The sequence below is a fragment of the Xiphophorus hellerii genome, chromosome 3 (assembly GCF_003331165.1).
Source record: "Xiphophorus hellerii strain 12219 chromosome 3, Xiphophorus_hellerii-4.1, whole genome shotgun sequence".
Taxonomy (NCBI): Eukaryota; Metazoa; Chordata; class Actinopteri; order Cyprinodontiformes; family Poeciliidae; genus Xiphophorus; species Xiphophorus hellerii.
Window position 1 is genome coordinate 9477145 of NC_045674.1, and position 22480 is coordinate 9499624.

At 37.1% G+C, this 22480-nt stretch overlaps 1 protein-coding gene across 2 annotated transcripts in view; it reads right to left on the reverse strand.

Annotated features, from left to right (window-relative positions):
• Nucleotides 1–12745: 12745 nt before the first annotated feature.
• fhl3a (four and a half LIM domains 3a) overlaps nucleotides 12746–22480 on the reverse strand; it is a 33223-nt gene continuing 23488 nt past the window's right edge. The window contains exons 2-6 of one of the 2 annotated variants that reach the window (XM_032558513.1): nucleotides 19707–19879; nucleotides 18450–18630; nucleotides 16224–16393; nucleotides 15919–16105; nucleotides 12746–15261 (exon numbers count right to left, since the gene is read on the reverse strand). In XM_032558513.1, coding sequence (XP_032414404.1) covers nucleotides 15110–15261; nucleotides 15919–16105; nucleotides 16224–16393; nucleotides 18450–18630; nucleotides 19707–19862 — 846 coding nt within the window. In that variant the 5' untranslated portion in view covers nucleotides 19863–19879 and the 3' untranslated portion in view covers nucleotides 12746–15109. The remainder of the gene's footprint in view (nucleotides 15262–15918; nucleotides 16106–16223; nucleotides 16394–18449; nucleotides 18631–19706; nucleotides 19880–22480) is intronic. The other variant, XM_032558514.1, reaches the window with a different exon arrangement.

Below are 22480 nucleotides of genomic sequence, written 5' to 3' on the forward strand. Positions count from 1 at the left end.
AACTATTGCTGTTTTTTTGTTTCTGCTCTGCAAAATTTTATTCTTTTTTAAATTACCTTGTTTTGGAAGTTCTCCGATAACTAATGCACATGATTGTCAAAACCTAATTTAAAAGTGGATTAGTTCTACAGTATCAAAAAAAAAAAATAATAATTTCACATAATGAAGTCAAATGACGAAGACGTAAAGATTTTATAATTCAGATATTTTTAAGCTTAAGTAGCATTTAAAAATTTTGCAAATCAGAGTTTTGTCAAATCAGCAAAGAATGCAAGTAAAATCCTCCTGAACCTTCTGTCTCAGCATAATCAGCATAATAAAAAAAGCCTTGTCTTGGTAAAGTCTGGGTAGAAACAGTCATCTTGGGAGGTGGAAGAGCTCAGATGGTGTGATAGGATGCTCGGGATCACCGGCCAAATGCTGGCGCCTGGGCAGGGGTCGTAAAAGCAGAGACAGAAATAAAAACTAATGGTGTGTCATGGCCAGATGGGAGGGGGTGTACCACGTATTGGGCCCACAACAAAACAGCCGTTTCTCATTACCCAAAGGGAAGGCAGGGAAAATGGCAAAGCATACACCGTAAATTACACATTCATCGCTCTTCCTGACCATAAATTTTTGCCTTGGCTGCACTGGACGGAGCTCTCTCTCACCTCCCACTCTCACTCTCTGTAGTTTCTGGTCTCTTGTTCGCCACTCCACAGTTTTCCAAGCAAAACGTTTTGGTAAGTCCTTGGAATATCTGGGTGCCATTGATTTACCAAGGCAGCAGATGCAGAAGGATTTTGTCAAATTCTCTCCAAGTCCTGGTTTGTCCATAGAAATAGTTTTATGGCCATCTTAGGTCAACAAGTTCTTGTCCTTATTTACTTCTAACAACTGTGTTGAAAGAATGATTTTTTTAGGGATCTCCATGATCTGTCCAAATCTAGCTAAAATCTTAGAAAGTAAATATGGAAGTAACACTTCCATATGTTGTCCCATTTCAACCACAAAGCTTAACACACAAGGTAGTGTTTAAACAGTAACATTCGATCTAAACCAGAGATTCAAAACATGGGGGCAAGCCAAGAGAGGCAATCTGGGTTTTTATAAGTGAGACAATCATAATGTTTTGCAGTTATAGAAAAATAATTGTAGACTAAGCCCAGACTAATGTTGAATATCTACTTCAAATATTTGTTACTTCAAAGCTGGACTATTGTTTAATATGAAAAATCCTAAAACCTTACTTAAAAAGCTTGAACTTATCCTAAATGCTGCTGCAAGAGATTTGATGAAATTTTTCTCTAATTTTAGATTCATTTCAGTGGATCCATGACAAATCCACAGTATAATTTTAATTTTTCCTTCCTGCATGTTAATAATCAAGCTTTACCATACAACATTAGTCTGATCAGTCAATATGTTCCCAACGGAGTACTTCTCACTTACTGGTGGTTCCTAAAATAAGAGTACGGGGGAAATGCTTTCATCTATCTGCTTTGTGTCCTCTAAACAGCTCATAGTTTTAGTCCTTGAGGAAGACAAACCGTCTACTTTAAAGTTGCAGCATTAAACCATCCTTAGTGATAAAGCATATAGATAAAGTGGCTTAAGTTATCATAAGCTATCTTTAAAGCTATGATGCTATAGGTTCAGGCTGTCAAAGAGAACATGCTGACCACTTTTCCTTACTCTGATACGTTGTCCTACTCTCAAATTATACAGTTTTTGAAGCCGTTGCTGATAATAACTTTGTGTTCTGTTTCTTCTTTCCATAAAAATAAAAATTACAATTACATTTTCTTACACACAGATATTGATCAGACATTTGTGTGTTTATCAGTGACACAATTCTGGAGGGGGGCATTGATTGAGCTATGCCCCCCCTTCACAAGTTCAACCATAAGTTCATGGTCTCTCTTTATAGATGATACACCTTCTCAGTCTTACTGTGTTTATGCCTCTCTCTCCTCTAGACAAAGCAGTTGACATGATGCCACCTGTCAACTATTCTAAGGGTTTTTTTCAGTAACTGACCACTCAGCAATCACAATTTGTCCCAAAGTACATGCCGCTTATCTAGAGATACTGAACCTCCATCAACATTGCTGGGGGTTTGTCATTGCTAACGCTGTGCGGCCATAGAGATTTCGAGGAAAATGACAGGAAATCATGGTCCAAAATTGTCAGTAGGGGACATGCAATCTTGGCAGCAGTTACCCCTGTGTGTAGACAGGGGAATACTATTTATTACATTTCCAAAACTCAAATGGAGTCTGGAATAATACAATAAAAGGATCAAGGCATGTGTGATAGCTCATCTGGTGGTGAGGTTTACTGGTTGAAATCTATGCGCACCGTAGACATTTCCAAACTGTAGGTGGCTGTGTCAATGAGTGTTGAAAAATGCTGCCTGTGTAACAAAAAAATTGACATTAGAGTGTTCTTTATGAATTTCTTGTTACATAATATCAGGCCTTTTTTCTGTTTTATGTGTGCCATATGCTTGTTCTTAATTTGGTCTTTGTTGGCATATTAGTTCCATCTTATACCAAATTAAGCTTTAGCCACATAAACAAGATGTTTTTTTGAGTAACAACTGACTATGTAACAATGTCTTTAATGAGCCGAATCCCAGGAGGAATTGCCTTTAAGACTGTTAATATCAGACAAAGGATGCAGTTCTAAGTTTTTTCCAAAGACTTGTAACCTGATGGCTCTCTATAAAGTTCCACAAAACTCTTCTTCCCAAACATAAGGTAAACTCTTTATTTTATAATTAGCCCAAAAGTTCATTAAATTGAAATAAAAGCTGTGACATTACAGCTGTTTGACGAAAAGAAAATATCCCTTTTATTAGTGAAAATGTCATGTATTTTTGGTCTTTTAATTAATCTGGAAATGGAGTCAAGACCCCACAAAGCTTGATTTACACTGCCCCCTTTTGGATATAATCAGCATCACAAGAGGAAAGTCTTGTGATGAAAAGACTTTGAAAAATGACAGATGAAAAATGTACAAATGTTTGTGTATATTTGGATAGAAAACACGACTTTATGACTTAAAGATGGTAATCTCTGCTATAGTGAACCATAAATGTTACTGATTAAATACTTGGCTGTTTTGATTGAAATAAATATCTGCCGCTAATGCATCTAAATAGATCTTGCTTTGGATGATTGTAAAACTTTTGTCAAAAAACATGGGTGATAACAGATGTTCAGTCCATCGTAGGGTCACTTTTTTGAACTGTAGGAGAAAGAAAGACCAAAAACATGTTTTAGTTGAATGATAATCGAGAACATAGAAAAAAAAGATGCAAATATCATGATTCAGGGATTTGCTAAAGGTCCAGTTGCAGTGAGGACTGAAGACAGCACTGGCTGGTACAAGGATCCACTAAGAGCTGAAAAGAACAGTGAATAAAGGGAGGAGTGATTGCATTATAGGAATCAGGTGGGTTATTAAATGAGGCAGTCCGGTATATTGGAAAGACACGGAAAGATAAACAGCATAAAATACATGGGGAAAAAAGTTTCTAGACAAACTTTAAAATAAAATAGGAACTATGAGAAAAAAACATTATATTACCACTCACATCTAAACAGAAACAGATTTAAATACAAAACAGATGTACTAGGAAGAACTAAATACAGAATACCATTCGAGACCAAACCAGAGTCACAAAATTGATCCTAATATAATATTAAAGTAAGAAGAATCACAGCACAAACAGGAAAAATAATATTTTCTTAGAAAATAATATGCTTGATGGGTAAAAGGAGTAAATATTTAATGCTGAGAAATTATTTCTGAAACTTCATCCAACCAGCGGTCTCATTTTTCATAATTAGGTTGTGTAAGATTGTTGCTCATTTCAAGCAGTCAAAGAAAAAGTAGTTGGGATTCTTCCTAGACAGGTAGATAGAGTATAAATGAGACACACAACCAGTCACATAATATACACACTTAAGGGCAAGTAGAGGGAGTGACTGACCTGACATCCATTTTTTGGGACCCTGGTGAAGAACCCCTCAAAAAAAACCCACTGACAGAATTGAATTGACTGGAATTTAAACAAGCCACGCACATTAAAATTGTCAACTTCTTTAACATATTAGTTTTGATCAGTTTTGAATATAATTGCAATAAAATAAATGTCCACCAGAAGGCTCTATTGGGACATAAATGATCTTATCACCTTGCAACATCCCAAGTCAGGTATTCCAAAATCTTAAGAAAACCTTGTATTTCTAAAACAATTTTTTTTCAAAATGTAAATGCTTTACAAGGATGTTTTTTTTCCCGTCAGTGTAATGAGACAATTGCTTTCCTCTGGTGGCTTGACTGTTGTCATTGATGTGTGACTTTCATTTTCTACTTTCTACCTTTCATTACACATTCCTTATCAGTCTGTCACAAGATTCTTTTTTTAGCAATAACGTCATTAAGCACTTGCAGTTTTACTGACAGAACATTATAAGGACATGAAATCTTTCCTTACACTAACCTGCAAAATTCTCACAACTTTAAGAAACAGCTCATTTAAAATCTTATGTGTTGCCTTAACTTTTTTTTTCCAAAATATTGTTTGTAAATATGTCTAGCTAAAAATATATTTAATATCTCATGTCTATCTGCAGTTCTGTTAGCACATACAGAAAAAAGGTTTTCTTTTTGTCATATGAACCAGATTACCACTTCACAATAATTTTGAGGCTATCTCTGTCTTTCAGCCAAATTCGTCAGACACTGAAATACAGCTGATCATCGGCACCCATTCTTCAAACATTTTGCATACCAAACATTTTATCTCCAAAGCAACTGCTCTAAGCAAGCAGCCCAACTGCCAGGAGTGAGCAACTCCATGGGAATATAAATGGAAAGCCATCTTGAAATAAAAAAAGATGGCATCATCAAATTTCAATTTTATTTTTTACCCTCAGTTTACCTCTATGTTGTAAACCCTGCAAATGCTGAGATATTTTTTCTGATTGTGGACTAATGCTATTTCTACTGAAGCAGAAGCTTTTCTGTCAACAGTTTTGGTTGATTTGATTCATCTTTCACCATTTTGTCATCTGGCCTTAAACCAACAAGCATTAAACCATGAAACAGTTTTATATTCTTTGTATTGCAGTGCAAAGTAGAGTTTGTTTCCCTCTGCTGTAAACATGCTAAGGATTTCTATGGTCATGTTGAAAAGCAAGCTCATTAAAAATATCAAAAGTAGCCACACAGTCTTGCAAAAATATTCATACCCCTTGAACCTTTTCACATTTGGTCACTGTTAGAATGGCCCTTAGCAGCTGGATTTAGTAGGAGACTTGAGGCAGAGAAACGGTGCAATCCCACTGGGTGTTTATTCACCAACATTTAACAAACAGACAATCCTGATTCACAATGGCCCAAGGTCTCAGCAGCAACAACTCTCAATGTGGACAACATGCAGCGTTTTATAGTCCATGGCTGCTCCAATTAACAAACCTACCCAGAAGCAGGGTAAAACAAAAATACATACACAAACAAACTTGACAAAAATAACCAAATCATCAGAATAATACATATATATATTAGCAAATATTATTCAATTTAAGCACCTCTAAAAACACATTCTCAAAAATATAAATCCAACATTAAACTTCTAAAGTGCATAATTCTATTGCTCTCCCCCTTCCATCTGCAATATGGTCTCTTCCGGAACCTTTAAAAAGGTGCTCAAGCCCCCAGGGAATCTTTTAGCATGAACATCCTGCAGAGGCAGAGACAGAGATAAGGCACATCTACAAAGCCTTCAAACATTTCAGTGTATTTCAAACAGTCACAATACTTATATTATCCATTTGTTTGTTTTATTTTAACTGGACACCACCAGTTCCAGCTGAGATGACGATGCATAAAAACACATAATCAATAAAATACTTCAATCTGTTTGTACCTGTTTCTTTTATTATTCAACACACATTTTAAGTGTTTTTCAGCCAAGTAATGACGACCTTCATTAGAGTCACATTAAAATCTTAAACTTTGATATATTTAATTCTGTTATAAATAGCAAAACCAACAAAAGCAAACAACATCTGCCTTTATTTATCACTCTTTGCTGCAGTTGCAACTCAGCTTTTTGTATTACAGTGTACATTTTGGGACATCCTCAGATCCCAGGAGAACATTCTCAAGCATTAGAACAAATGGCCTCAGATGTCAGACTATAGACCAAAGATCATCAGGATGTTTTGTACACCTTATACCCCAAGCTCAAGTCAAATTAGTTGGAGAGTTTCTGTAAACTTCAGTTTTCAAGACTTGTTTTATATTCTCATGGCATAGGTCATGAATATGCTTTGATCTAAACTACTCTCTTCTATTGTCACTCTGGCTTAGAGCTTAGGGTTGTGGGTTTTTTTTTCTGTTGAAAAGTCCGCCTCTCTCCCAGTCAAGCCTTTATATCCAACCAGGTTAAATATTTTACAACTCAAAACACATTTAGGTATTACATTTCTTCTGGTTTTCAACAAACCAAACACAGACCAGTACAAGTCTTAAAAACAAAGTCAGACAATAGACTTGTTTTGCCCTGAAGATGCTCATGTCTAAAGATCCCTAAAAGAATTTATCACATTCCTTTGGTTCCACATCAATATAGGGTTTTGGTTGCAAAACCGCATACAGCTCCACAAACGTGCAAAATGTACATGGAGAGAGTTAATGGCACCAACACAAACAGACTGTGTGTACCGACACATTTTGCAGCTAATGTGTGATTTGGAGTGTGGGTGTAAAATGCAAGTGAACAAAAGTGGAGTGTAAATGTGACATTTACTGCATAATCAGTTACCATGAAGTAACAGATTCAAATACCTTTTTAGGTCGCGTTAAGGTTTTTCTATTTGCATTTAAACATAATATGATTAGCTATTAAAAGAGTCACAGATATAGCACTCTTCAAAGGTTTGTTTCAAAGGAGGCTGTTTTATTGTCTTCATTAGTAGTTCTACTGGCTTTCTCTTGCTTAGTCTTTCAGGAGTTTATTTTGGCCTTTCGGCTGTGCTACCATTCCCTGTACTGGACAATGACAGCATATTGTGTTAATTTGTGCTTTTAAAAAAGGAAGAAAGTAGAAAAGTGAGGGATAAATGAAAAAAGTGTCTATCTTATAATACTTTTTTAGAAAATGAAGGGGAAGGAGTGAAGGGATTTAACTCACATAATCACATTCATCTGAAAATATTCAGGGGTTGGAATAAAGATGAGAGGAACAGAACCTAACAACTGAGGGATAAGAAAAGCTGAAGAAATATTGCTCAGAATCACACTTACATCTTGCAAGCAAAGTTTAAATTAAATTAAGAATTATGTACTACTTTTGTACATAATTTTCACATTTCTGTACAATTTATAATGACAGTAAAAACATGCAAAGACCCGACAGCCACCAATGACAGAAACTTGGGTCTGATCTGAGCAGCACACACATCCAGCCCAGAGCTCTGGAAAAACAAAGATTTGTTTTCTTGCTGAGAGCACTCATTACAACAGCTTAAAGACCTTGCCACAAGCACAACTCCTTGACCTGTGCTGGGAGTGAATGAAAAGGACAAAAGCCAGGCCTAAACCACAGAGGCCAACTTCAAACCCTGAAAACATTACCAGAACCATGTCAGCCCTGCATATAGATGTAGTTTTTGAAATTGTTGATGAACTTCTAAGTGTCAATTCCTCTGATGGTGTGTTCTAATACACGTTTATATATATATATATATATATATATATATATATATATATATATATATATATATATAATTATCTAAGCTGCCCATGATTTATACATTCTGTTCACCCTATCATGCAACTCCTCAGCCTGCAAACATACAGTTAGCAAGACAATGAAAATGCAAAATTACCATCAAGAGTATAATATCGCTGACATTTTGGGTAAGCCAACGTCTACTGAGGTTTTAAGCAACAGACGTGGCTGCGGTGGACCGGAGCACTTTGTTAAGTGGACACCAAACACAAAGTTGAAAAATACACAGGCCAGCAAAGAAAAGAAAGAAGAAATAAGGATGCACAAACCTGACTTTGTGCTTTATTGTTTGACACGTGGCAGTCTCTTTTCAAAAATCCTTCATTTTTAATGTAAAATTCCTAACAATAGCTATATGACAAATTTGTGTTTGAGTGGTTTAATTCTAAATTGTTTTGACCCTCCCTGTCAACCACATTATTTGATCAAATTAGTGACTAAAGGAGAGATTGATGCAGTCTACTCTGACCTCCATCCATCCATCCATCCATCTTCTTCCGCTTATCCGAGGTCGGGTCGCGGGGGTAGCAGCTTCAGAAGGGAGGCCCAGACTTCCCTCTCCCCAGCCACTTCTTCTAGCTCCTCCGGGGGAATCCCGAGGCGTTCCCAGGCCAGCCGAGAGACATAGTCCCTCCAGCGTGTCCTGGGTCTTCCCCGGGGCCTCCTCCCGGTGGGACGTGCCCGGAACGCCTCACCAGGGAGGCGTCCAGGAGGCATCCTGACCAGATGCCCGAGCCACCTCAACTGGCTCCTCTCGATGTGAAGGAGCAGCGGCTCTACTCTGAGTCCCTCCCGGATGACTGAGCTTCTCACCCTATCTCTAAGGGAGAGCCCAGCCACCCTACGGAGAAAACCCATTTCGGCCGCTTGTATCCGCGATCTCGTTCTTTCGGTACTCTACTCTGACCTACTAAAGTTAAATTTCAATCGAGTGAAACCCTCGAGAAAAAAAAAAAAACGAAAATATTTTAAAACTGAAAGTAGGAATGCACCGATATGAACATTTTACTTTTGGGAGAATAGAACCAACTAGAAACAGATGGCAACAAGATAAAAATAAATGTTGGTTGTTCATATTGGCCCAGTATTACGTATCAGACCAATACCAATATGTTAAAAAAAAATGACTAATATCGTCCAATACCAATGTAGGTGCCAATATATCGTGCATCCCTACCTGAAATACCATTAAGATCTCCTTAGAATTGAAAAAACAGAATTACTACACTCTGAACCAATCAAGTGCGGACCGATATAATCTATACCAGGATTCTTGAAATCCAGGTTTCCAGAGCCGGTGTCATGCAACTTTTAGATGTTTCTCTCTTTCAACACACCTGAGTCAAATAATGAGGTCAATGACAAGAGTCTGGAGAACATGACCGCATGCTGAGGAGGTCATTGCCATTTGATTCAGGTGTGCTGGATCAGGAACACATCTAAAATTTTCAAGACACCGACCCTCAAAGCCTGGATTTGAAAACTCCTGAGCTATACTGTACAAATTACAGATTTGATAAAACGGATACTGATTTGAGAAACCTTCTTCATGAAGCAAAAGATGGAGGTATTCCTCACTTGCCTAAAACTATTGGAAATATTTTGTTCATAAAATCTTCTAATGAGCTGCATGTTTTATCGTAGCCCTTCTGCATAGGAGGAAACGTTTAGTTTACCTTTCATTTCAAAAGGTCAGAAATAAAAATAATTTCCACAAAGATGCAAAGCACCCAGTCATCTTTGTATGATCTTAAGTTACAGAGTTTCAATATTTTCTCTTGACATGCTAAAAAGAGGTTTGAGTGCTTGGGAATATTGTCCACCTGGGAAAATAACCAGCAAAGTTTGTGAATGAAACCAAACACTTCATAATAGGCTCCATCTACTAATGGAAACAATTACTTTTATTCAATAACTTAATGAAGAAAGTACAGTATGTCATGTGGATGTAGAATCAGATATCAGCTACACTGTGTTCCGTGCCATTCAGGACAGAAAGACAAAACTTATTCGATTAAGACATGTCTATGTATGATAGATAAGCTTATTAAACTTTAGTCTGCTGAATTTGATGCCGTAACACTAACTTCAGGTTAATCCAAAAATTAATTCATTAAAACATCCAAACATTAAAGTGTTTGAGGTTTAGATTAATCTAATTACATAAGACATTAGTGCTCTTAAGGGACTGAAAGGACAACTACTGTACAATGAGCCCTAACCTTGGTCTGAAAAGCTTGAACTCCTACTTTTAGAGGAGAAAATTTAGTCAAGAATATTGGTTTATTTTTTTATAATTTAAAATATGTATATATAGTTTTATTATTTGAAATTGTTAAATGTTAGAAAAAATCTGAAACAAAACAAGGAAACTGTGAAAAGAATTGTGGCGAAAATAAGGCTGAAAAATAAAGCTGAACAATGAGAAATGGCAGCAAAGTAGAGCAACAATGTTCTGGCATTTAACCAAACCAGCTGGGCCCAGTAAATACTGTGGCAACCATTGACCAATAAACAGCAGGTGAGTGCAAATTATTGGAGGGTGAGACGATGGGAGTAAAACTGCCTGAAGTAAAAGGGAGAAAGAAAATTTTAGATGCTCTGAATAACACACTATATTGGGTTTGCATCATATGCATGTTCTTGCAGGAAGAAGTAGACAGGCATTATTCAACATAGAGCTAATTATTGAACTAAACTGGTATGAGAGCAGAAATCTTTTCATGGAGGGTTTTATAAAGGTTTGATGCAATCTGATAACCACTAAAATCCCAGCTAATGAAACTTCTAACTGTTCCCTTATTTCTTTAGACACTCGGCTTTTTACTCATCATTACAAGTGCAGTAAGTTAGTTTGATTTATTAGTTACTTCTCACTGGAAATCTTTTTTAAAATGCTGTCTATAAATTTCATTAAAAGTTGGTTGTGTTAGTAACTTATGGTCAATTTCATAAATATTTTTAGGAATAAATTATTGCTTGAGTTTTGCAATATTTTGAATTACTGACAGTTCAGGCACTGATGGACGCAGGGACTGAGCAGTGAATCCAGCACTGGTGTTTATTGAGGGCTCGGCTTTTTCACAGTCAGACAGATCAGGGTCAGAGCCAGGAAATCCAAATCCAGGTCAGGCAGTTCCAGATCTCAGGGTCAGACAGACTGAAGGTCAAAAGCCAGGAGGTCCAAATCCGGTGGAGCAGGTCAGGTTTGGGGACAGGAAGGGCAACTGGACAGAAGGGAGGAGGCAGACAGATTAGTAACATAGCAAATCGCTCTAGTAGCTACAGCAGGCCTGAAGGTGTTACCGCTAAGGGTTTCACAACAATCTGACGCCATGTAGGAGGAAGATCTGCTCTTAAATGGCAGCAGCTGGAGATCAGGGTGATGATGATCAGGTGTGAGTGGTCACAGCTCAGCAGCAGCTGTGACAATTACAATCATCAGTGAAAGTTTAATGTGTGGAAGATCACAATCACACCAGACAGACAGGACAAACCACAATGAATGCACACGCTCATACCTAAAGACGATGTGCAGAGGCCTGTAGACCTAAGAGTCATGTTTTTCGACTGTGAGAGGAGTACTCAAATCTACAGATGCATGGCAAGAAAATTCCAAAATTCAGTAAGACCACAGACAGGAATTTGAACCCAAAATGTGAGTAAACTGAAAATAATATTATCACAATATTTAGCAGTAAAATTGAGGTTGCATTTTCCTGTTGCTAATCATCAGTGAAAGCACTGGTAGAGAAATGAAACTCCTTTTTTAAATATAAAACAGTGACACACTGACATCATTTCCTGTTGAATTTGACTGAAATTGTTAGAAAGTCCAGGTATTCTTTATACCATGGATTGGTTATTAATAAACTAATACAATTTTACTAAGTGGTAACATCTTTAAGAAACTTAAGATTATTAGCTCTTCCATTGGTAGTTTTAATAAATAAACCTGATTACGAGACAATGTTTTCCCTTTTTATGTTCGCATCCTAAATAAGAGCCATATGGATTCATTTTAGATTAACAGTGTGGTGGTTGACGAAGCTGAATAAAGCAGAATTTTTGAATCAGTTGACCAACTTACAGAAAATCTAGCAGTACAAAGATCAGATTTTCTTTTGTCTTGGAAGTATTTAACATGGAAAAAGAGATCCTCATTTAAGACCGATCATATGATCTTAATAACCATCACCATAATTGTGTTGCTTTTAGAATGTGTGTCCTGTCTGACACAGTTCATTTTCAGCCTCTGACCCTTCATGTTAGCCCATCATTTCCCCTCTTGTCCCTTCTTCTAATAAATCCAGAGGGGGCCGCGTGTTAGCTGACCCCCCTCCAGATGAAAGTGCCATGGAGTAACTCCAGATGTGAACATCCTCCCTCTCTGTCTCTCTCCTCTCTTTCTCCCACACTCATTTCTCTCTCTATGCTCCACCATTGCCCTCCCCCATGCAGCTATGACTTTTCCATCTCCTTTTTTGGTGAAAAAATCTGAAACACAGGCAGGGAGGAGGACATTTAGCCAACAGCCGACAGGAGAGTGGATCTGGTGTATGTGCACTCCATCAAGGCAGGAAAACAGTCCACTCAGCATAAACAGGAGCACATTCATGTCCAATCAGGGGCAAAATGACACACATGCGTTTCTTTGTGTTATGTATTTTGTACTTGCACATATGATTATCTTAAGTGTATGAATACACTCACTTTTTACTTCCATGCTTTCTTCAACACTTTCTCTCATACACACATTTTCAAACCCCCTCTCTCCTTAGCTGGACTCACACACACTTTCTTTCCTAGAAAGACATTTTGAACACTCCAATGGGGTTTTCTTTGGCGTAGGCCTTAAACACAAGTCACCAGAAAGCCATGCTGGCTTAGTTTAGCAATAGATCTTCAGCATAACCACAACATCTAAAAATATAAGAAAGCTGTAAACACAAATCAGTCAGTGTCACTTTATTTAATTGATCTTTAAAAATAGAAGCAACAATTTATCCACAACAATCACAAACTGATTTACAGTAAATTAAAAAAGATTATCATTTTGATGGCATATTTTCCATCTTAAAACATGTATTGACCAACTCTGACTCACCAGCATCAAAGCTGAAATAATCAAAACAAATAGTATAACTATGCTGCTGTGAAAAAAAGTATTTGCCTCATTACTGATTTCTTGTTTTTTTTTTGTTGTCACACTTGAAAGTTTGAAATGATGAAACAAATAATAATAATAAAAAGCTCAAAATGCAAAATGTAAAAGGCATTGTTGTCTGTCTTCCCACTATCCACAAATGGATAAAGTATGGAAAGGTGAAAATTGTTTTGAAAAGTGGCTGGAGGACCAGAATTACTCTAAACGCCCATCGGTGACTCATCCAGAAGAACACCGGAGAGCCCAGCCTACATATACAGTGAGTGGCTTTAATTACCTAAGTTAAGGTCCTTGTTCATTATTTACCACTAAGAAAATGGTATCAATAGGAAAGTTTCAAGGTGAAATTCACTGGTGATCTTTCAGATCTCATCCGTAAAAACAACATCTTTTTTCCCAAAACATTTAGGAAAATATTCTGTGCATTCACGAGACAAAAATAGAACTTTTTGGAGGATGTGCATCCTGTTACATCTGGCATAACAATAACAGCTTCTCAGAAAAAGAACAGTAAGCAATCAATCATACATAGTGGTGGTAAAGTGACATGAGGTTGCTTTGCTGCTTCATGACTGGGATGAACCTGACATGAGGTTGCTTTGCTGCTTCATGACTGGGATGACCAGCAATAAGTGATGCAACCATGAATTGTCTGGCCATCAGTTTGTCAATTTGTGACTTTAAAAGTACACTTTGGTTATTCAGCAGAATGATAATCTATACCATCCCAATATGCCCACCTCTGAATGGCTCAACAAGCAAACAAAGCAATAAGAAAGTTTTGGAGAGACCAAGTCAAAACCCTCAATTGAATTGAGAACCTGTGGAATTAACTTAAAAAAAAAAGTTTATGCTGGAAAACCATCAAATGTTGCTGAAATAAAACAATTCTGCAAAAAAAGTTGGACAAAATTCCTTGAACGACTCACTGCCTCTTATTGCAAATGCATGACAACAATTGTTGCTTCCAGGAGTTACAAAGCCAGTTATTAAGTGTACTTTTCACAGTGGACCAGGTACAGTATATGTGAGTTTTTACCTCAATAAATAAAATTATGATGTCAAAACTGCCTTTTCTATCTTTCTCCAATATATGAATTTTGTTTGATGACTTAAAATGTGTGACAACAAAAAGCCAAACAGAAGAAATTGCTAAGAGAGCAAATAGTTTGTTGCAACACAATAATTTCTGACATACATGACTATAGCTAACAATAAAAAACCCAACAAATTAAGTAATGAGAGAAGCAGTGGCAAATTAAGGCATGCAAACGTTTGCAATGCAAAACAGTTTTGCATTTTCTTTCAAAGTTAAACATACTGACTCTTTGTGAACAGATAATAAAAATACACATTAAAATATTAAAAAAAGAAGGCTGAACTGAACATTTATGTAAAATAAGATAGGCAGACAAGTGGCAAAAAGAAATTTGTTGCTTTTGCCATGTGTTTCAACTGTGTAATTATGTGCACATAACAGTAAATAATGAAAGCAAAAAAGCACATCTTTTCCAAAGTGCAAATGAAATGTCCTGGAAACCAAAAGCTAGCTACACCAACAAACCTTCTACATGTTTTCACTTTAAATTTAAGGAAAAATATGTCCAATATTTGGCCACTTTTTACAAAAAGTGTCACACCTCCTTCTGTGTCATTGTATACAGTAACCTGTTCAAAATGCATAAGGTAAGGCATAAGATAATAAAGCAATAAGAGAAAGGTGATAAAAAGCAACATTCAAAATGCATGGACCTGCAGTTATAAGAGCATTAGAATAGTAATATAGACTGCATACTATATCAGTGTTCTGAGTCTTTTCTTTAGAGCCCTGAAGTAATATTAATTAAGACATTTTTGGCAAAGTGACAAGCATTTGCAGAATTTTATTTAAACACTAAATAACATAGAAATAATGTTGGTAATAAGACACTCAATCTTTAACTTTCACTGATGCAAACAACATAGCAACATCACGATTTTGCACACTAACATAGCTCCTCCTATATGACAAGTTTATTGAGAAACTAATGTCTTTATGTTAAAATGACCTGAGGCAGAATATTTTTAGCCTGTTACCCTCCATGGTAAATCTGGGTTGTTTAAAAAAGCTATTGAAGAACAAAAGGAATGGTGAGATCAGGTTAAGTGCTTTATAGGTTGCTGTTGCAGTCACGGCACAGGATCTTGTCGCCATCAGGGAAAAAGCCAGCGCCCACAAGTGAGATGGAGCACTGGGAGCAGGTGAAGCACGGCTGATGCCACTGACGATCTTCAAATGAGATGTACTTGCCTCCTCCAAATCCTGGAACAAGAAGTCTGGGTTTAAGAGATTGCTGGCTGATCTTTTAAATAAGTGTAGTTGCACAAAGGTAGACTTTTCGTAATGAAGTCTGAGCCAAATAAGCATTTTTCTGTTTGAAAAGATCTAGAATGGGTTCTAATTTTTATTTTATTTGAACAGCTGCTTCACAGTATATATTAAGCCCTGATTAAAGATGAGGAAAAATTGATGTGCTGTCAAGAATCAAAATATAAATATAAAATTGTTTTACTTTTCAACTAAATAAGTAGATAAAAAGTAGGGAGAAGTTCTCCTTAGGATCTTTGAGTCAAGATCAAACTTTCTTGAAGAACAAACTTTCACTGTAATTGCAGTAGTAGAAACTTTTAGCCCTGACCTTTGAAAATAATTCAAGTAGTTGTCCTGTGTCAAGGCTTGGTTAGAGTTATTTTTATTTGTATTTGTGCAACTTAATTTTCAGTTTGTGCCACTGAAACACCTACATTTTCCCCATAAAGCTCAATCAAGATTTATCTCTTTGAGACTTTCTCAGTTCATACAAAAAAGTTCTTCTAACCTACAGCACACCAACTGATAAAGTTTTGTTAAATATTAAGGGACTGTTTTTGACTTTCACAAATGTACATAATTGGATGAAGTAAAGTAATTTCATCTTGCCTGTAATTGGTTTGCTGCAGGCCTCACACTTCTTGGCGTACAAGCTGCCAAAGCACTTCAGGCAATAGGGGCTGTCATCTCTGGAGGTGAAGTGTTGACCCGCCAACTGCGTCTTACAGTTTGTGCACACAAAACACTCCTTATGCCACGGCTCATCCCGATAGGTCACACCACCTTTAGCCAGGGCCTTAACAGAGCAAATGTGGGATCATTTCTCACATGGGTTTCTGCAGCTTAAAAGTTTTTCCTCTGCCTTATATAATGGGAACCATGTTATACTGTAGATATTTGACGGATTTACAGACCTTTTTACAGCGTGTGCAGCGGGGAGCAAACTTTTCCTCGTAGCAGGGCACACAGTAGTGGTCGTCCTTGTCAGGAATGAAGGACTTGGAGCCAATCGGCTGTTCACAGCTGTGACAAATGAAGCAGCCCTCGTGCCATGTGGAGCCTGCATACTCCAATTTTCTTGTACCTGCAAAAACAGAGTCCAACAGGAATTAAATATGTCAGTGTGCTCACTTAAAATGGGAAACAAGATACCTGATTGCACAGCAGCATATAAAAATCCTTGTATTTTACATTCTGATTGATTATGAATACCACAGACCCATGCTTTTTTTCTACGGCAAGAAAGTGGCAGCAAGCTTTAGACAAAAAAAAAGTAATACAGTTTTTCCCTCTGTTACGCAAACCAATTGATCTTCCTGTAAATCCCCTGGATGTTGAGTTTATTATGCTGTGATCCAGTGGTTTATGTGGGGCTGACATTTCCACAGATTGCTTACGTTTCAGTGCTTCAGACTTTCTGTGCCGCACTGCTCCCTAATCAAAAACATGAAAATAACCTGGAAAAGTCTTTCCAGATTATAAACTCATGCAGGACTCACTGTGGCTCAAGGTGGATAACAAAGCTGTTTGTTGTGCACAGCTAAAAACAAGGACCAGTGTGAAAGTCTAAAATCTAGTTTCACAACAACTGAAGAGTGTTCCTCAGAGGTGCAAAGGAAGAAAATGATATACTCCTAGATCATTATGTATTTAAATGTATTTATTCATTTGAAAAATAACACATGAAAACCTGTGCTGTAAATCATTTCAGATTCCAAAATAAACTTGAGATACGTTTTTAGATGGTAGTGATCAGGGACGGAAACACAGCCTCTCTTTGTCAGAGGATTTGACTCCAGGATGAATAGAATATCACTGACAATAGGAGCATTTAAGCAGCTCAATCAAATAATCTTGTTAAAATCTTCTGTAAAGACAATTTCACAACTTCCCTGTGAGTTTATTTATGCTTTCATGTCAGCTGAGGGTGTGAATCTGCTTGTTGTACATTTGGGTCCTGGCTGGATATCAACTTGAGAACATTAACAGTGGGGAGAAAATTATGAAGTGATTTGGAGAAATGAAATTACTTTACATACAATTGTAAAAAAAAATTAGTGTAGTAAAAAAACATGTAGTTGTGATAGTTAAGCGGAATGAGTTTGTGACAAACAATTCTGCACACAACATCTGAATGCTGCCAGAATTAATTTTGTTTTGCTGAAGTAAAACAGAACAACTCATAAATCAATATTCTGTGTTCATGTTTTCAGCAGGTTTGTACCCCATTTTGAAAGACAATATCTAATTAATCTTAAAGTTGACACCTTATGAAGCAATGATACGACAGCAGAAACTTGGGTAGTTCACACTACAACACCTTGATAGTCTTAAACAAGAAGTAAGTAACCTCTTCATTACCAAAGAGTCATTGTTTTTCCTGGGGTGATGAGTTACTTCTCGTCCCATTGCAAACATCACAGTTTTGTGAATTGACATCAGTAGGAGCATGACTAAGAGTTTGACTGTTTTATGAGGTATCTGTCTTTTCCTATAAACCTTTCTGTCATTGATGGAAGAGTCTATATTTGACATAAAATTTCAACAAAATTTTATCAGCAGTCTCTCTGAATTTGAGCCACTTGAGCTTTTCTAAATAGACAGAAGTGGAACTGTTCTGGGCTCTGTAAGGTGCTGTATAGGTGCTGGCTAACTGACTTTATCTCCTATTGTTATTAGTTCTGCTGGTAGGCTTCCATACCCAAGAATTCGGTTTACAGATAACAAGTGATCCAGAGAGACAAACTGTTACATTCATCGTTGGCGGCTGCTTACTTATTTTTTTCCCTGTTCCTTTTTTTCTGAATTTTCTTCTTCTTACCTCTCTGTTTGATCTAATATGTAATTACTTTCATTCATCACTGAACACAGTTGGTTACCTCTCTTGTATTTTCCGAAATCATTTGCCTATTATCATTTGAGTTTGCATACTACATGGTATTTAAGAGGAGGAACAATGACGCTTTGTACATGAGGGAAAATAAAAGTATGGATTGTATAACAAATATTTCCAAAAGTTCCCAAATCTTTTTTCTTTTTAGGAATTTATGGCTTTTTCATCTTTCAAAAAATGACCAGACAATTTCATCGGATTTGTAAAAAAACAAACAAAAAGAAACAATTGCTATATCTATTTTCACCTTCACCTGGCATGACGATCTTGTCACAGGCGACACATTTGGAGGAGAACTCATTACAGTAGCAGTCGTTGCAGAGCAGCGCGTCATCCTGGCTGGTGAAGGGCTCATCTGCCAGTGAGCGGTCGCAGCGGAAACAACGGAAACAATGCTCGTGATAATGTCTGTCCTCATAGAAGAGCTCCTAGAAGCGGAAAAGGGAAGAGACAAAGAAGAAAGTGGAAGTAATTTTTTACAGCTGTAAAATCTCCATAGATATTAAGTCTCGCTGTCAGTGACTTGGGAATCAAACAGGCCAAATAAGGGAATGACAGGAAGACTTAAAGTAAACAGGCACCCATATTTACAACAGGAGCAGAGAGGCGTTTTAAAGTGACAACAAGATTTCTGCACAGCGAAACAAGGCGAACCTACAGTGCCTTACAAATTAAATGAAATCCTTGGAGCTTTTTCACATTTTGTTAGGTTACAACCACAAAATGTAATGTTTTTTTATTGGGATTTTATGCAACAGACCAACACTAATTACCACATAGTTGGGAAAGGGTTTACAAAAACAAATAAAAATGTAAAAGTTGTGGTAAGAAAATATGTCTTCACCAACTCTTTACTCTTAAATGACATCCAGTCAAGCAAATGCCTTCAGAAGTCTCCTACCTCCTACCTGCAGTACCGTTCTGCAACTGAAACTCAGTTCAAGTGCAACTGTTCTGTGAGAGTCTCAGATATTTATTAGAGAGCATTAGTGCACAAACAGTACCATGAAAACCAACAAACACAACAAGCAGGTCAGGGAGAAAGTTGTAAAGTAGGTTGAAGCAGTTAAGTTAAAAGAAAAACAATTTCCCAAACACTCTGGACATCTTAGAGCATTGTTCAGACCATAATCTGGAAATGAAGAGATTAAGCTACAGCTGGATCTGAACCCATACTGACATGCTGGGCAAGGAAAGCACTTATCACACTAGTATTCAAGAGGACCATGTTAACTCTGGAGAAGCTGTAGAGATCAATAGCTCAGGTAGGAGATGAGTCAACCACTCAACAAAACTGATCTTTATCAAAGAGTGGCAATAAGAAAGCAAGTGTTAATAGAAGTACATAACAACTCCTGTTTGCAGTTTTTTGATGGACACAGCAAAGAAATTTACATATGAGGTTTTTCATACATCCTTTTTCATGTGCAATTTTTTTCATGTACAATTTGGAGTTGTAGCACTGCTACATACACATCTGGTGACATCAGCATGGAAGCCTTACCCTTGCATCATGGCCAATTAGCTCTTTGCATTCATCACAGGTGTTTGAAAACAGACTGTCGTAACAGGGAATGCAGTATGGGTTGTCATCAGATTGGATGTACTTGCGGCCATACAGGGATTCTTTGCAGTTATCGCAGTCGAATCGGTCAGCCATTGTAGTTTTCTGAAAACCTGCAACCCAGAAAGAGGAAGGTCAGGACTACAGTGTTTAAAAAAAACAAATGAAAGAAAAAAAGTAAACAAATCAAAAAGATGCAGAGATGAGGATAAGAAAATGTGGAAGTAATGGAGGGAGAGTCACAGCACCAGCAGTAGCAGATGCTATAGCAAAAATAATTGGCTGTTCTCAGCTTAGACGAAATCCTGACCAAAAATGGAACCTAATAAAAATAAAGAATAAATATCTGCTGCTAAACTATAGAAAGGACAAAAAGCTGTTGCAGTCTTATCTTATATAATACACACAACACATAATATACACCTATGAATATATATAAAGTATTAATGTGTTCGACTGTCTGTATGTCTTTGTAAATTAGGTGTTGAATGACACGGTTAGGTAAAAATCTCTAGCTCAATACTTCATGTGGTTTTACATACCTATTCCTGTAGGGAAGCACACATAAACCTGACTACTTGATTCAGTAGAGTACTTGATTAGTTATAGCCCTAATATAAATACCAAGATCCCTGAACAAATAGCTCCTTTTCAGAATAAAGGTAAAACTACATAATTCCCATAGATTTAGGGGGTGCATGATCTACCATCCTTGTTGGCCCCCTGACCATGACTGAGCACACAACAAAGTCACAGAATAACATTATGAGAGTATTACGGCAACAATATCAGGTTGCCTAAGCGTTACGACATGGCTGGAGGGCAGCCCGGTGATAAGTGATCCGGTCCTCTGGCAGAGCACACGGCTGGATATCCATTCCCACCACCCAGGAATAATAATCAACACTGATATAGCAATCAATCAAACTTCAAACCAGACTCGTGCTGCCCATCTTACACACTCAAGTGTAATACACACACAAAAGCACACGAGGGGCATGTAAACATACTCCCACAGAAAAACACACAGTGACATAGGAGAAAAGAAAAAAGAACAAAACGAGACAAATTACACACAATTCATCATCAAACAGAGAATCAAGTTTCTGTATGGGCCTTCTGCAAGACAAAGGCTCCTAATGAGTCGGGGTGAGAGAGTCACGATCCAACAGAGTTTACCTGCTCTCAGCCCCTACATGAAGCCCTTTGACAGGCTTTTTGCTATAGAATGACACATCTTCCCCCAAGGCACTTTCACCCCTTTCAGTGACCTTAAAACATTAATTATGAAGTCTAAACTCACGACAGCCCTGCAGCCCAGTGTTTATAGCACCGTAGCTCACATTACTACAGCAACATCCCTAAGTGTACTCAGAGACTTGGCTAAATACATCACAAATATCTAATCACTCATGTTACAATATCCATCTGGAGGTTATGGCTAAATATCTGAGAGCAGCTGTGGTTGGTCTGTGAAATGTAACATTAAGGCAATGAACTTGTCTGCATGTGTTCAACATTCGCTGAATTTCACAAGTCCATCCATCCCTAAATTCCAGCAATGTTGCAACCATAAGCCCACATCAAGATTATGAAGAGATTAGATCAACAAGGTATATACCTAAAAAGGAGAACTCGGATCATGTTGTAACCAGCAGTGCCAGGTAAAAAAGGTACAGAATGTGCTGTCTGCGCCTGCCGGGTGAGCGAACGAGATGAGGCATGACTCACAATGACACAAAAGCAACACTAATTTCCAAACCAAATTGCACTGCTAAAATATTTATTGCCCTCTAAATGTGCATGTATAATTTTACGTATCAGCGCGCCAGAAATGCTGCAAGAGTGAGTTCAGAAATTGTTAAGTAGAGACAATTTTATATCCTAGCACATGCTACTTGAAATGCAGTACTGTGAAGAATAATTCTTCGTCTTACAAATGTATTCTGTGTTTGCTTTTTGGCCACACCTATCAGATCATAAAACTCATTTTAGTATTAGAATTGAATAGGCTGTACTGAAATTTTTTGTTGTGCTTCCGTACAATAACAATCAAAGCAGTCTGATTCTGACAAAAATTACCAGAGTAAAACAGTTTTCAAAAGATAATTGAATTTATTGAACCATTACTCAAAATACTGTGTTCATATATGAAAATACAATGCTCCCCTGCTCCTTGATAAATCCTGAATTAACTGTGATTAACCACATGTTTGTAATTTAATTGGACAAGCAGTACTCATGTCTGACTACTGTCTGGCTACCACCTGTAGAACTAAGAAACCAGCTAAAAAGAAGATGTTTCATAACATGAATTAAGTCATGTGCAACAAATCATGTTCCGACTTCTGTCTGTTACATCATATCCAACATAAAACAGCATTTCAGTAAAAGAAAACACAGTACTGGCAGTCAAATAGCTTGGTGGTATGTCATCCTGTGGGAATGCTTCAGTACTGAAAGATTTGTAAAAAAAAAATTAACTTTGCAAAAAATTCTGATGAATAATGTCTATTCTGCTGTATTTTGGTAATGAGGGGTTATTATGTATTGGCACATAGTGGCATTTTATAGTACAATCAAGTAACATTGTCACTATCAGTTGTTATGAAAATGTTGTATATATCAAACTTAACTTGACTTTGCATCATAGCCATATCTGATTCCTTGAAATTGGTTTATGACTCTTTAAGAACCTCCAATCTTCTCCAACA